Here is a 14,463-nt window from a genome sequence, read left to right as displayed (position 1 = left end):
TCGCTTGATTTGTATACACGTCCACATTTATATTGATTATGCTACAAGCGCATCATGGACAGTAAGTTAATGGTACAGCTTAATATGTGTTCATATCTGTTTGTATAGATCTGCCACTTGTTAGTTTAATAATATCTGTTCTACGATGCTTTTACACAAATTATTACTAAGCAAGATTCTTATGACTGCTTAGGTCTCTAAATACTCGACACAACTTCGAAGGACACATACACATGAACTAATTTTTCATCTTAAGTTACTTCTAAAGGCGAATCTACAAGCCATTAGAAGGATTTACTTGCAGGTTTTGGCTAACGCATAACCGTTGCTTTCATGCTAATCAACGCATTGCAGACACAATTTCGGACTCGATGGAAATATCAACCAGTAACACGACTACGCTATTTTTCACGCCTTCTACCTCGATATTCTGGTCTGACATAATTAACTAGCTTTTACGAAGTTCTGCTTTCACGCTTCACTGGCTCCGAAATACTGTGCGTGGGCTGGTGCTCTTTATAAATGCCTCAAATTCGGGGTATTTTTACAATGGTTGTGCGGTTGATTATTATTATGGCGTATCATCGCCTGTCTTAGGCACACAGCACACTGGAGATATGTGTCGTTGCGCTTTCTATGAGTTGGTCATGAACTTAATGACAAGATTATCTATAGTACAAGGTGACGTCCGGTACATTAGCTCAGTATTGACCGGTCCACGAAATTTCTCGGCTCTAGGTTGGTGGATAAATTTTGAACTTGTACCCTATTTCTATTTTTTTATGAACGTATAACGAGTATTGTTGATGTACACTACTTCCTTTGTCGGCCTTCAACGAAGGACTGTGAAAAGTGTGCCTTGCCTATCATTTTACAATATTTTATTGTATCTAGATCTAGGTACAAAGCTTGCAACATATTTACTTCAAAATAAACCACACAGTACTCGTGCTAACTTGCGTCGCCCATGCTAAATATTGAGACTATAGCTCATGGAGAACTTCATGTCGCGTTATACAACATAATCCAAACAAAGGAACTCAGTTTCTAAACTTTAGAAAGTTAAAAAATTCAGACGATTTAAGGGTACAACTAGTAAATGGAATATGTGCAGGAAATTGGTTTGAATAGTTTTGGTGAAGATTTCGATGAGTTTACAATTTCGTAAAGTGTAGAATCTTGCGGTGTTCACGGGGATGTAAGAATTTGCTGTTTCCCTAGTTGGTTTGATTTAACTCATATTCTCACATTCACTTTGGAACACTTCACGAAATATTATACTTAACAGTCCGTGGTTATCTTGTCAATCGTGAACAGAAAATCGTGTTATTTAAAGTAACGCACCCTTCGGTAGCAGGTTGTAGCAAGAATACAGCTTGAGTGAATTGGCATACAAGTAGAACTTGTTGTCTGCCTGGACACAAATGGTATCCTCGTCTTCTTCCGCGTACGACGCCGCCACCAGGGTTCTCACAGCCGGGGTGGTGGCGGACGGCTGTTCCTCACCCACGATGGCGGCATTGGTCGACTCTTCTGGTTGTCCGTGCACCACCGCAACTGCGACCAGTGCTGTAGAAAACAATGAACATTATTACAGCTCGTAACTTTGTCCACTGCCTGTTAGTGCCACTTCACGATCTAGCTCTCTGATACTACTGTCTGGTACTGGGACTCTGGCAGGTGCTAGTTTTACAATACTCTGCTGACTCATGCCACAGCTCAACCGCTTGCTAATGTATTTTCTCTGGATGGTAATGATACTCTATAGTTTGGTACTCTCTAAGTTGTACATGAAATACAATGTAACTGATATTAGGGAAGCTATGGTAGGAGAATACCTCATATTTGTGACGTTTATGTAGAATGTTTTAAGACATACTGTACCAAAACAGGGGACTGTTTTCGGTACCTGACTGCAGATTTAACTCAAGATGTCGCTTTTAATGGAACGAAAACGATAATTGGAAAGATAATTTGAAAGGTACGACGAGGAAGTGTCACATAGCCACTACTGGTCACGATATACACCGTGTAAAACAAAAAGTATTGCATATTTCGAGAGGTTGTAGTTCCGATAAAACCATTAGAAATGTTCAGTACAAATGGGATCTAATACGCTTACCTTAAGAGCTCTGAGCAGTTGTTGAAACTGTAAACCGTATTCACGGTTCTGGGTAAGTGAACTTACATTAATTCTAACAGATCCAGGATTTATTGTGTACAGCTTATGAAACCATTTACGTTCTACGTTTTTCTGCAATTTCCAGCATAATGGAAGCCTCTTATTACAGACGGTGAACAGCAAACACCATTTCGAACAAGTTCTTTAGCGAAGACCTACAAAATCTGGTCGTATGTAATACCCGGTGTCTCATGTATTTTTCCGCTGAGTTTATAATCATTTCTTGTAACTGTATGTATTTATGAATTTTGTCATTAATTAGATTTTATCAAAAGGTAATATAAGCTCTGTGAATGAATAAGACACAAAAAATATTAATTGCATTAAATACGCTGGCAGTGTCAAGGGATTTATATTGAACTATTACCAAGAATATATTTCATGGAAAGATAACGTCGTTGGCGCAAGAGCATGCAATCCTAGAACTAAGTGCAGATATGAGTTGCGAAGCATCTCTTGTGTGGTACAGAGGTGTGTGTTGGCGCGCAAATGCCAAACGGAGATTGTTATGGAAATTGTGTCATAATATGTATGTGGCAATGCGAAATATGAGTAAGACAGCTCATACATGGTCATAGAACATGATCACAAGAAAATATTGGAATTAATGAAGACTCCTGTGTGCATATATTTTACTTAGTCTGCTCACTCATCATGAAGAGTCTACCGGCAGTAATCAATTTCGTAATAAGCATTACATCGTGCCAGAAGCAACTCATCCCAAAGTAACATCTAGCAAGTATTTACATTACTCTGTAATAGGCATGCCAGCGTAATAGTAAATTTTTGGGACATTGATGAAAGAACAGCGTACTGCCCTCAAACCATAGATTCAGAGAAAGTAGTAAGTAAAAGAAATAGTTAAACGAAATTCGATTCAGTTAAAGTTACAACAGATTTTCAGTAAAATAATCATTGTAAAAAAAAGCAGTAATATCTACATTTGTTCATACTGTGGTGCACAACTATGGCAATGCACCAAGCAGTTCAAACTAAAAGTGATTCATATGCAACTTGTATGTTACTGACAAAAGTAAGTTGGTTATCTCACAGTCAAAGTAATTTTACGATTTTATGTTATGTTCTGTAAATGACATTACGTGCATACGTATATGACGGTTTCTACGGATTCAGTTGCAAGGTCACCGGCAAAGAATATTTCTCTGTCCTGGACACGATTAGACATATTTTCAAACAGACAGCATTTCCATGATTTACGTAATACAGTGTAGTTTCTATGGTGTGTTGCTGGTCATTGCAGAATTGTAATTAACATTATTGCAGGTCAGATTGACGTCTTCAGTGTTCATGTTACACATGTTCTTAACATTTAAGCTCTCGCGAATGCATTTTATTTATTTGCCGTATTACATTCATTGCCCAATTTTTCGGTGATTGGCTATTTACCAAATTTAACTATTGTGGACCTTGTGACCTTTCTATTGTCCTACCTAAAATTCGTTCCGACAACACTGGAATACCAAATTGTGGCTGACTACAGTAAAACTTTATTTATTCCAATTCTCTTACATTTATATCGTTGCTGCACACAGTAAACACTAGTGTGGTAACGATCAGGTCGTAACTCTCTATACTGTATCGGTAGACAGCGATATTCGGACTAGAAACCTTGTTTCCATTTGCTATGGAAAAGCAGGTACATAAGTCACATAAAAATATTTTTTTACTCCAGGCACAATATATGGATTATATGCTGCTATATAACAACAAACTAATGTGGTCTCATTTTCTGCTCATTAGTTTATTGCATTCTGTGGATGATTCGAGATAGCAGCCAGCTTATATAGACTTGACGTGTTTCGCAGAAGTGAAGATGAACAAGTGCTCATGCCTGTGAAGGTGTGCATTTCAAAGAGCAAATCATCTCTTAAAAGATGGAATACTTTCTTTCAACATCCTGTATATAAATGATCTAGTTATAATGACGGAAAATCCATGAGATATTTAGCAGTGACGCAGTAGTATGTAGCGATGTTGCGACGTCACAAGACTGTAGGGCATTGGAAATCTGGAGGGGATCGACAGTTGGTGGAGGTCCTCTAAGTTGACCTTGTAGTAACTGAGTATAATGCATTGCGTATAAACACATTGCTATTGAATTACACTATTAGCGATCTATCACTGTAACCAAAACATACTTAGGAGTAATTTTCCGAAGCGACCTGAAATGGACATGACCCCAGAAAAACGGTTGTAGTGAAAGCTGTTGTCAGTCTCAGATCTTAGGAAACCTCTCACGGCAATAAAGTTCTTCGCCGGCCAGTGTGGTCGAGAGTTTCTAGGCGCTTCAGTCTCGAACCCCGCGACTACTACGGTCACAGGTTCGAATCCTGCCTCGGGCATGGATGTGTGTCAAGTCCTTAGGTTAGTTAGGTTTAAGTAGTTTTAAGTTCTAGGGGACTGATGACCTCAGATGATAAGTCCCATAGTGCTCAGAGCCATTTGAACCATTTTTGAATGAAATTCTTCCATGAAAGAGGTACAATAGCAATACTCACTCACAAGTTTAGCGAGTTCTGCTCGTCCGTCTAGCATCAAAAGAGAAGGCAAAGAATGCAGAGAAGACGCAAAGACGAGCGGCGCGTTTGGTTAGTAAGCGCGTTTGGTTAGTAAGCTTAAGACTGCAGAAACTTCAACTCCTTATCGTCAAACTGATAATTATCAACAAAAACAATATTACTACGACTATAACTAACACTGTAATATATTATGATGGGTTTCGTTTTCCTCACTGCCTTTCTGTTTACCCTTCTGTAGGCAAGCTGGTATTTCGTCCACGAAGTGAATTTCTTTTGTGTGGATCGTGCTTTCTCCAAAGTTATCGTTGCTACAGACGAGTAATTGCTCAGTATACAGTAAGAGATTACTTCTCTCATTGTCTGATATGCCGTTCGTTAATTCCTGTATTCAAAGCTCAGTCATTCCATTGATTTGGCATCCTTAATCTCTCCTTAACTTGTGTTATCCTTTTCGTTTTGCAATTCTGTAAAATGCAGTATAGTCTGTTTCCCGTTATTTTTATCTCCACGTGGCGACTCTGGTTGACCCGCTATTGCTCGTTACAATTCCTAGTTAGCTACTCATGTGTATATAAGTGCTAAGCTGTGGCACTTGACATTCGTAATCACTCGAGACATACTCTCAGACGACTGAAATTGTTGATATAGACAACACGAACACTTTTCCACGAGTATCTATGCTCTAACACTGATCGAGACCACAAGTAAATGGAAAAATCTTCCTAGAAGCATCTCAATACTCAAAGCTGTTTCCCATTTCTACTACGTCCATAGTAGCAGCAGTGAACAATTGTATAGAAACAGATTTTCATGCGAACTACTACCTCAGGAATTGTACAAAAGAAAAAAAACGAAAGAAGAAAAGTTAATCGTGAACGAAAATTTATAAATTCTGCCAATACCTACCAGCAACAAACAACAGAGCAGCTTTCATTGTACTCGCTAAGAAATACTATTGCTATCGGCCTTACATTTTCATTTATATATGTTTAAACACCCGATGACATCATCGAATGTTATCGTACCGTTCGTTTATGATTTTCCGTTCAAGGAACTGTGGTTGCAGCAACAAGTAGCAGATTGACTTTCCTTGTTCTTGTCAAGCTGCATTATCATTCGCTCTGTCATATTTATTAATAACGGTATTTCAACAACCTTGTCAAAAAGACGGGTTATCATACTGCACCGTTCACTTCGTTCTCATTCGATGTAGCCTCACGGGGCAGACGCGTGGTCTAGGTCGCTATGTCACGGTCCGTGCGGCTTCCCCCGTCGGAGGTTCGAGTCCTACCTCAGGCATGTGTGTGACTGTTGTCCATAGCGTACGTTACTTTAAGTAGTGTGTAGGCTTAGGAACCGATCACCTCAGTAGTTTGGTCCCATAAGACCTTACCACAAATTTCTAAATTTTGTTCGAGCTCTTTGTAAAAAGACGATTGCACTTCTCATTCGGCGTCATTGTAGTAGAGCCGAGAAAACAAAAAGGCGGATGCCCTCGTAAGTTGTCACGGCGCACCAACACAGCTGAGTTGACATGTCACACATATCTTAGGGGTAGTATTTGTTAAATTTGCCGACCAAAAGAGGAAGTGCAAGTAAAAAAGTGACTTCCTAGAAATAGCTCACAACCTTCTTTAAAATTAGAACAACACTATTTAGACACAGGCTCGAAATGAAGATTTTTTTCTATCAAAAAAGCCTCTGATAAAGAATCTCTGCTCAAATCCGGATGCAAGGAGATGTAGTCATGCCATTGATAATTTCTACTACTCATTTTGCAATCCAAACACCTTTTCATTTTTAACGGGCAAGTTTTGTACTTACAGGAAGGTATCTTTTTGTTTGTGACGGGAATGAAACAGACACTTTATCGACGCTATGCGACGCATGGAAGTCGCGACGACTAATTGCTTGGACTGAGTTCCACTACACAATCAAATACGAAACTGCAAATACCTGCGGGAACGCCGGAGAAAATGCTCATGACGACTCTTCGGAGATCAGTTATATGGATATGTTACGTGTCCTATTCAATTGAGCACTCCCAGATTTTATCTAGTGTGACATTCGTTTTAACGATATGTGTTAACAGGGTCATTGAAAGTCGAAGAATAGTAAGTACTTGAGCAGCGACAGCATGGCCCTGTCATGGTTGCTGGCCGCTGTGGTCACGGGAATGAACGTCGTAAGGATACTAGGTTCCTAACCATCGTGTTCGGCGTATGGCAGGGGCATCGTACTATATCTGCGTCTGCAGCAGCAATTTGATAGTTTGTATCGTGGTGGTACAACGAACTATTACAAATCAATTACTTAAAGAATATCACCGAGCTAGACACCCTATAACGTAGATTTCATTGAACCCGAAACACTGTCATGACCGAAATCAGAGGTGTGAAGCGAGAGGTTACTGAACGCAGGATGCAGGTCTGATACGTTTTCTGATGAAAGCTGGTTGTGCATAGCTGACGTCGAAGGCCGTTGACAACCTGTATGCGTGCTAGACACACTGGGTCTATACTGGAACTTATGGTCAGGGGTGTGAGTTCGTATGATAGCAAGAGCACTCTCACGATTAGCCCATGCATCCTGAATTCCAACAGAATAACGCTCACCTACATACCGCTTTTGCACCCCAGCATACTATACATACTGTCGCCTTGGCCTCGGCTATCACCACATATAGCTCCAATCGAACAACATCGGACGACAGCTCCGGTTTCATCCACAATTGTCCCTGTACTGACGGACCAAGTGCAGTAGGCATTGACCTCCATCCCACGTATTGACATCCGGCACCTGTACAACACAATGCATGGTAGTTTGCATGTTTGCAATCAAAATTCTAGAAGTTACACCGGTTATTAATGTACCAGCATTTCTTATTTGCAGTGCCTTACCACGCGCATGTGTTAATCTGTGATCTTACGAAGAAAATTGATTACATATGTTGCCTTGTCAAATGTGGTCCCGAAATTCTATTACTCTGAGATCAATTATGTTTGGTGTTACGATTTCTTTCCGTCAATGTATATTAGAGGCTAGTCCAATAGTAGATAACTGTCTTGTATATACGTTGGAGGAGGAGGAGAATATTTGTGGTTAACGTCCCGTCGACAACGAGGTCATTAGAGACGGAGCACAAGCACGGATTAGAGAAGGATGCGGAAGAAAGTCGGCAGTGTCCTTTCAAAGGTACCATTCCGGCATTTGTCTGGAGTGATCTAGGGAAATCACAGAAAACCTAAATCAGGATGGCGGGACGCAGGATATATACGTTGGAAGAGCGCGGATTTTGTTATTCACTTAAATACAGGTCTTTACCATTCCATTCATGGATGGAGGATAGGCGGATGATTGCTCGTATGTACATGTGCCATAAGTCATAAGCTTAATTATATGTTCATAGTGTCTACCTCTATGCATAACGGGATCAAAGGTTTTCTCAAATTCTGTAGGAATGTCTAGGCTTCTACGGAAAATCTGGCGTCCTTGTAACAACATTTGCTACCGGAGACTCATCCATGACGTTTAGGAATTCCATGACTATTTACACCACTTTTTCGTTCATGTAGTGTATTCCTCATGCGTCGTTGGGTAGGACGATCTGTTTTGAATTCCACAGGCTTCAGCAAAATTATAGGACACACTGCACGAGATTTCTATGACCAATGAACAGCGTAGATAACATCGTTCGAGGAACTTTGGTTGCAGCAGATTGATATTCCTTGTACTCGAAAAGCTGTATATTGTTCGCTCTGTCATATTTATTATCAACGCTATTTCAACAAACGTTGTCAAAAAGACTGGTTATTATACCACATCGTTCACTTGTTTCTCACGGTAGTAGAGGCGAGGAAACGGATAGAGTGTTGTCCACGTAAGTTAAGTGACATGACTCTCCAAATCAGCTGAGGCAAGTACTTGTTAAATGTGCATTGAGAAGAGAAAACTCTAGTAAGAAAGTGAGTACCTAAAAATAGTACATAGCGCAAAGGCTCAGAATAAAGATTCTCTTTCTATTACCAAAGCCTCTGATAATGCAGTACGGCTCCAATCCTGATGAATGGAAATGTATTGATTCCACTGATCGTTTATACTATTCACTCTGCAGACCAAACAACTTTCCAGTTGGAAGGGGAGAGTTCTGTTCCTAGAGGATAGTACATGTAGGACCTAGGTGGGGTGAGATGTTAAATACATCAACGGAATCGCCGAAGAAACTGGCATAGGCATATTCAAATAGAGGGGTTTGTAAACAGGCAGAATATAGCACAACGCCTATATAAGAAAACAAGTGTCTGGTGTCTGATGCAGTTGTTAGATCAGTTACGGCTGTTAAAATGGAAGGTTATCAAGAATGAAGAGAGTTTGTACTTAGTGTTATAGTCCTCGCACAAACGATGGTACAGAGCTTCTCCAAGGTACGAACATTTCACGAGTGTACCGTGCATATCAGGAATCGGGTAAAACATCAAATCTCCGACATCACGGCATCCTGCAGTAAAGGAACCAACGACGACTGAAGAGACTCTTTCAACGTGACAGAATTGCAAAACTTCCTCGAATTTCTGCAGATTTCAATGAAGAGCGAGAGAACCATTCACGCAGCAACATCAATATGGGCTTTCGTAGCCGAAGACTCATTCGTGTACCCTGATGGCTGCACGACACAAAGCTTAGCACCTCACCTGGGGCCGTCAACACCGAATTTGGGCTACTGATTACTAGGAACATGTAGCCTGGATGGACCACTCTCGTTAAAATTGCATCGGGTGTATGGACGTGTACGGGTACGGAGACAACCTCCTGCACCCATAGACTCTGCATGTCAGCACGGGACTGTTCAGGCTGTATCTAATATATGATGGGTCTCATAAACAAATAAAGCAAGTTGGGTCTCACACTATCGCTGTTTCCGGAATCCATGTTGATTCCTACAGAGTAGATTCTGGGTTTCCAGAAATGACACGATACGCGAGAAAAATCATGTTCTAAAAAAACCCACAACAGATAGATGTTAGACATATAGCCTATAGTTTTGCGCATCTGCTCTACGACCATTCTTGAAAACTGCAACTACCCGTGCTCTTTTCCAATCATTCGGAACCTTCCGTTCTTCTAGAGACTTGCGGTACACGGCTGTTAGATGGGAGGCAAGTTCTTTCGCGTACTCTGTGTAGAATCGAATTGGTATCCCGTCATGTCCAGTGGACTTTCCACTGTTGAGTGATTTCAGTTGCTTTTCTATTCCTTGGACACATATTTCGTTCGTGCGAGGTCTTAGAGAAGGAACTGCAGTGCGGTCTTCCTCTGTGAAACAGCATTGGAAAAAGGTGTTTAGTATTTCAGCTTTACGCGTGTCATCCTCTGTTTCAATGCCATTATCGCCCCAGTGTGTCTAGATATGCTGTTTCGATCCACTTATTGATTTAACGTAAGACCAGAACTTCCAAGGATTTTATGTCAAGTCGGTACATAGAATTTCACTTTCGAATCCACAAAACGCTGAAGATAATGAATATAGCAAAACGATGTGCAGAATAAGTAGTTTCTTTTCCGTGTTCGCGCTTCGATCGGTCTCCAAGGAAAGCCCATCTCCATGCAGAACCCAACCACGAGCATCATCCATCATCAGCACACTCTGTTTTGTGCCCACACTTAGGTAATAGACACATATTCTGTCTGTGGAGTTTCATTTGACTTTTCGGCAGCCCAAAATTCGAACTGAGGTTTCTCAGTGGTAGCACCCGTAGAACTACTTTCACTCCTTAGATAAAATCATGGTACTGCATCCCAGTTTATCGATATTAAGTATTTGTCCTTTTCGCTCTGCTCCTCCTTCTCGTAATAGAGACGCGCAATGATTCCAAGCAGTCTCGTTGTACTACGTACTTGTGAAATCTTCGTTTACATTAGTATACATGATTGTTCCTTGAACAAATTCATGATGATTTTCGTGTTTCTTTTAAAGGAAATAAATGTAAATGACACATGGGATTCAGGGAAGGCATAGTTCGGTGTGGACGGGGCCATACTTAGTTACTGTTGGTTGCTCAGTTTTTTCTTGTTTTTAAAAAAATCACTCAACTCAAACGTCCTGGGTCCGGTGGACAACAAGGTTGTGGCCCTGGCAACTAGATCCGGCAATGCCTGCATGCCGCCAGCGGTCCTGGCATGTCCTCAGGCTGCTGTACCTACCTGCTGCTTCGTCCAAACCGAACTGGTCACACCCGAGTTCTAAATCACTCACGTCCTTCCAAAGATAGTAGCATGGTACTAGATATTGATAAACGCTGCTGCTGCGACTCATGGAGAGACAACGCTAGCAAACATAGTTGCACCAGTAAACGCACGAAGAAAACGAGACGCCACAATCCCTATTACACATGGCTCCTAATTGTAAATTGTTATGATGGTATTTGTCAGTTGAACAGTCACACAAATAGAATCATTTCCCTTAATCGTTTTTGGAGGGGAACTTTGAACATTAAATCGACGAATCACACATACCAAATATACGAGCAGTTTCCAAGTGTACTTATAGGTTTGTGAAGTCTGCTTGGATCGATTACATGTTTGTAAGGATTGACTTAAATACTCAACGTATACGATTGGCTACTACCTTCGCTCCTCCCATACAGCTGTGTAAAATATAGACCTCGTTGTTGGTGGGGTGGCTTCCGTTTCCAGCAGTACAGATAATTGTAAATAGGTGCAAAACATTGGTTCGAACTCTGTTGAAAGGTCATTGGGTAAATATTTGAATTGTAAAACGTTTTCCGGGGCAAATGTGGACTCGGGCCACTATTTATTAGTTATGAACTGTAGAGTAAAGGGAAGGAAATAGCAAAAGAAGTAGAAATTTGAGGAGATGGCAGCTCGAAATTTCTGAAAGAACCATAGGTTGTTCATAGGTTCAGAGGGAGCGTTATATTGAGCATTAGGCAACGATTGACTAAAACAGAGGAAAGGAATACAGGAGAAGACAAATGGTTAGCGATGAGAGATGAAATAATGAAGCTCAGGGTACAATAAATAAAAAGACAACACCTGGCTGAAATCCATAGATAACGAAGATGTTACTGAATTTTTTGATGAAAACAGAAAATATAAAACTGCAGCAAGTTAAGCAGGCGAATTGGAATACAAATGTCTAAAAAATGAGCATGCCAGGAAGTGCAAAATAACTAAGTAGGAATTTCTAGAGGAAAAATGTAAGGATTTATTAGCACATTTCACTTGTGAGGGACAGATATCGCCTACAGGAAAGTTAAAGATGCCCTTGGAAAACAGGGAAGCATCTGCATGAATCTTAAGATTTGTAAGACTGGATGTCGTGAACTGCTATATATTTATGACTTTTGAACACTATTAAGGTAAATACATTGTTTGTTCTGTATTAAAATCTTTCATTTGCTAACTATGCCTATCAGTAGTTAGTGCCTTCAGTAGTTTGAATCTTTTATTTTGTCGGCTTTAGTGGCGCTCGCTGTATTGCGGTAGTTCGAGTAACGAAGATTTTTGTGAGGTAAGTGTTTTGTGAAAGGTATAGGTTAATGTAAGTCAGGACCATTCTTTTGTATGGATTTTTGATGGTCAGACTGCGTTGCGCTAAAAAATATTGTGTGTCAGTTTAAGCACAGTCATGTATAATTTTTCTAAGGGGACGTTTCATATGTCGACCCTTAGCCGAGGATACCTCACTTGAATCTTCTGATTTTTTCTTGTAGTTTGTGTAATTAGTGCAGCCTTTGTTTATTGCTAGCGCGTAATTGTAGGGAGAAATTTCTTTGTAGTTTTTCATTCTTGTACAGTAAAACAGTTGTGGCATGCATGTAGATTTGCACCAAGCATTTCGCAGCTGCGCTTGCAATTAACGAGATATTATTTTCAATGCTTTGTTAATGTGTTTTTTTATTTTGCTCTTCAAATTGTGCTTTTCTGTGTTCTCGTGTGAAATATAGTGACAATAATGGCGTGTGAAAAACGTAATACTAGTTCCAAAGTAAACTGAGAAATGACAGTGAAGACGAAGGCAGTGTGTTAGCGCCACCGTGTAATGAATTAACTAATGTTCAAAGCAGTAATTTGGTCATTGTGCATAGGGAAGTGGAGACGGCTGCAAATAATGGTGTAGGCAGTGAAACAATTAGTGAACAGGGAAGCATTATCGGTCGATCGGTCGGCAACAGCTTGCCTCAGTAATCCGAAATGACAGGACACAATCTTGCAAATACTGTAGAATCAGGTTTTGCGTCGTCGCCGTTTTTTCAAATAAGTCAAGACACATTTTCTGCTTTTCAAAATGCAAATATTGCCGGTTCAAATGCATTGCCGAATAGCACTGAGGAAGATGTTTCAGACACCAGTGTATTGTCATTACAATTAATGGGACAAAAGCTTCAAAAGTTAGACACAATGGAACAAAATCTTCAAAAGTTAGACACAATGGAACAGCACTAGAGACAAACACTGCAACAGTTAGACACAATGGAACAAAATCTTCGGAAGTTAGACACCAGGCTTGACCAAACACGTGAAGATTTAACTACTGAGTTACATAAAATCGAATCGAAATGTCGAAAAGTCAGTAATGAAAAACACAAATTTATGAGCATTTTCAACCTATTTTTTCGCGGCATGAAAATGCATTACAGAATCACGAAGCAGCCATAAAAGAACTACAAACCATTGTTCATGAAAATCATGAGACCTTGTGGGCTAAAATTGACTCAGTTGCATCTACCGATTCGGTTACGCAACTTAAAAGACACAGTAGATACACTGATAATTGGTTCAGAAAGACACATGCAGGAAATTAGTTCATAATCAGAGAAAGTAGTTGAACTTTCGGATCAGCTAAATAATTTATCTACGAAGGTAGATGATAATCTGAATGACACAAAACCGGTTGTCTTTAATGACACAGAAGAGTGCGAACAAATTAGGAAATTCAAACAAAATCAGAATCAAATTAATACACAACACCAAAGAGAAATCCGGGAAGTACAAGATCAGCTGACACAGGTAATAGAAGAATTACGTATTTCAGAGGACACTCGCGCTCCAACACGGGAAGAGGGACTTAGAGATACGGAAAAGCCACAAAATAATAACACAGGGCATTTCGGAAATTATGAAAGAAATTGGCAAGGTGCACCGAATTTTGAGATGGAACGCCGAAACGAAGTAACAGTGACCGATATGCGACTTGCCGACATGATGATTTTGACTAAAAGCTGTTCATTACTACACGTAAATTCAAAACATTTAAGAATTCCGGCAACGACATTCATCCACAAGCGTGGCTTCATCAATTCTCTCATTGTTTTCCTCCCAACTGGTCATTAGAGCACTGATTAGAATTTATGTGTGTGTATTTAGAGAACGAACCAGCTGTAAGAATGCGATCGGTCATTCACGATTGTCACAGTGAAGGAGAATTTATCATGCCTTCCTCTCAGAATATTGGTCTCAAGCTACACAAGACCGAGTAAAACATAGCATCTTAATGATGAAACATTTCGAACAATCTGAATTTTCCAGTCTTGTGAAATATTTTGAAGACATATTGCAACAAGATTCAGTACCTGTCAAAACCATCACAAGACCGAGTAAAATATAGCATCATAATGATGAAACATATCGAACAATCTGAATTTTCCAGTCTTTTGAAATATTTTGAAGACATGTTGCACAAGAATCAGTACCTGTCAAACTCATACAGCCCCTCAGAAC

The 14,463-nt window shown here is 40.1% G+C and overlaps 1 protein-coding gene across 4 annotated transcripts in view; it reads right to left on the bottom strand.

The window, feature by feature from the left end:
• LOC126332220 (uncharacterized) overlaps positions 1 to 14,463 on the bottom strand; it is a 42,527-nt gene that overhangs the window by 10,899 nt on the left and 17,165 nt on the right. Inside the window, exons 1-2 of one of the 4 annotated variants that reach the window (XM_049996564.1) lie at positions 5,629 to 5,689; positions 1,345 to 1,569 (exon numbers count right to left, since the gene is read on the bottom strand). The exons of 1 other annotated variant lie outside the window; for it this stretch is intronic. In XM_049996564.1, the coding sequence (XP_049852521.1) occupies positions 1,345 to 1,569; positions 5,629 to 5,656 (253 nt within the window). In that variant the 5' untranslated portion in view covers positions 5,657 to 5,689. Of the gene's footprint in view, positions 1 to 1,344; positions 1,570 to 5,628; positions 5,690 to 14,463 lie in introns of those variants that run through there. 2 more of the 4 variants (XM_049996566.1, XM_049996565.1) reach the window with 2 other exon arrangements.

This window comes from Schistocerca gregaria, chromosome 2 (assembly GCF_023897955.1).
Source record: "Schistocerca gregaria isolate iqSchGreg1 chromosome 2, iqSchGreg1.2, whole genome shotgun sequence".
NCBI lineage: Eukaryota > Metazoa > Arthropoda > Insecta > Orthoptera > Acrididae > Schistocerca > Schistocerca gregaria.
The sequence above is the reverse complement of the archived record's forward strand: the minus strand, read 5'-3'. Positions and strand labels throughout refer to the sequence as shown.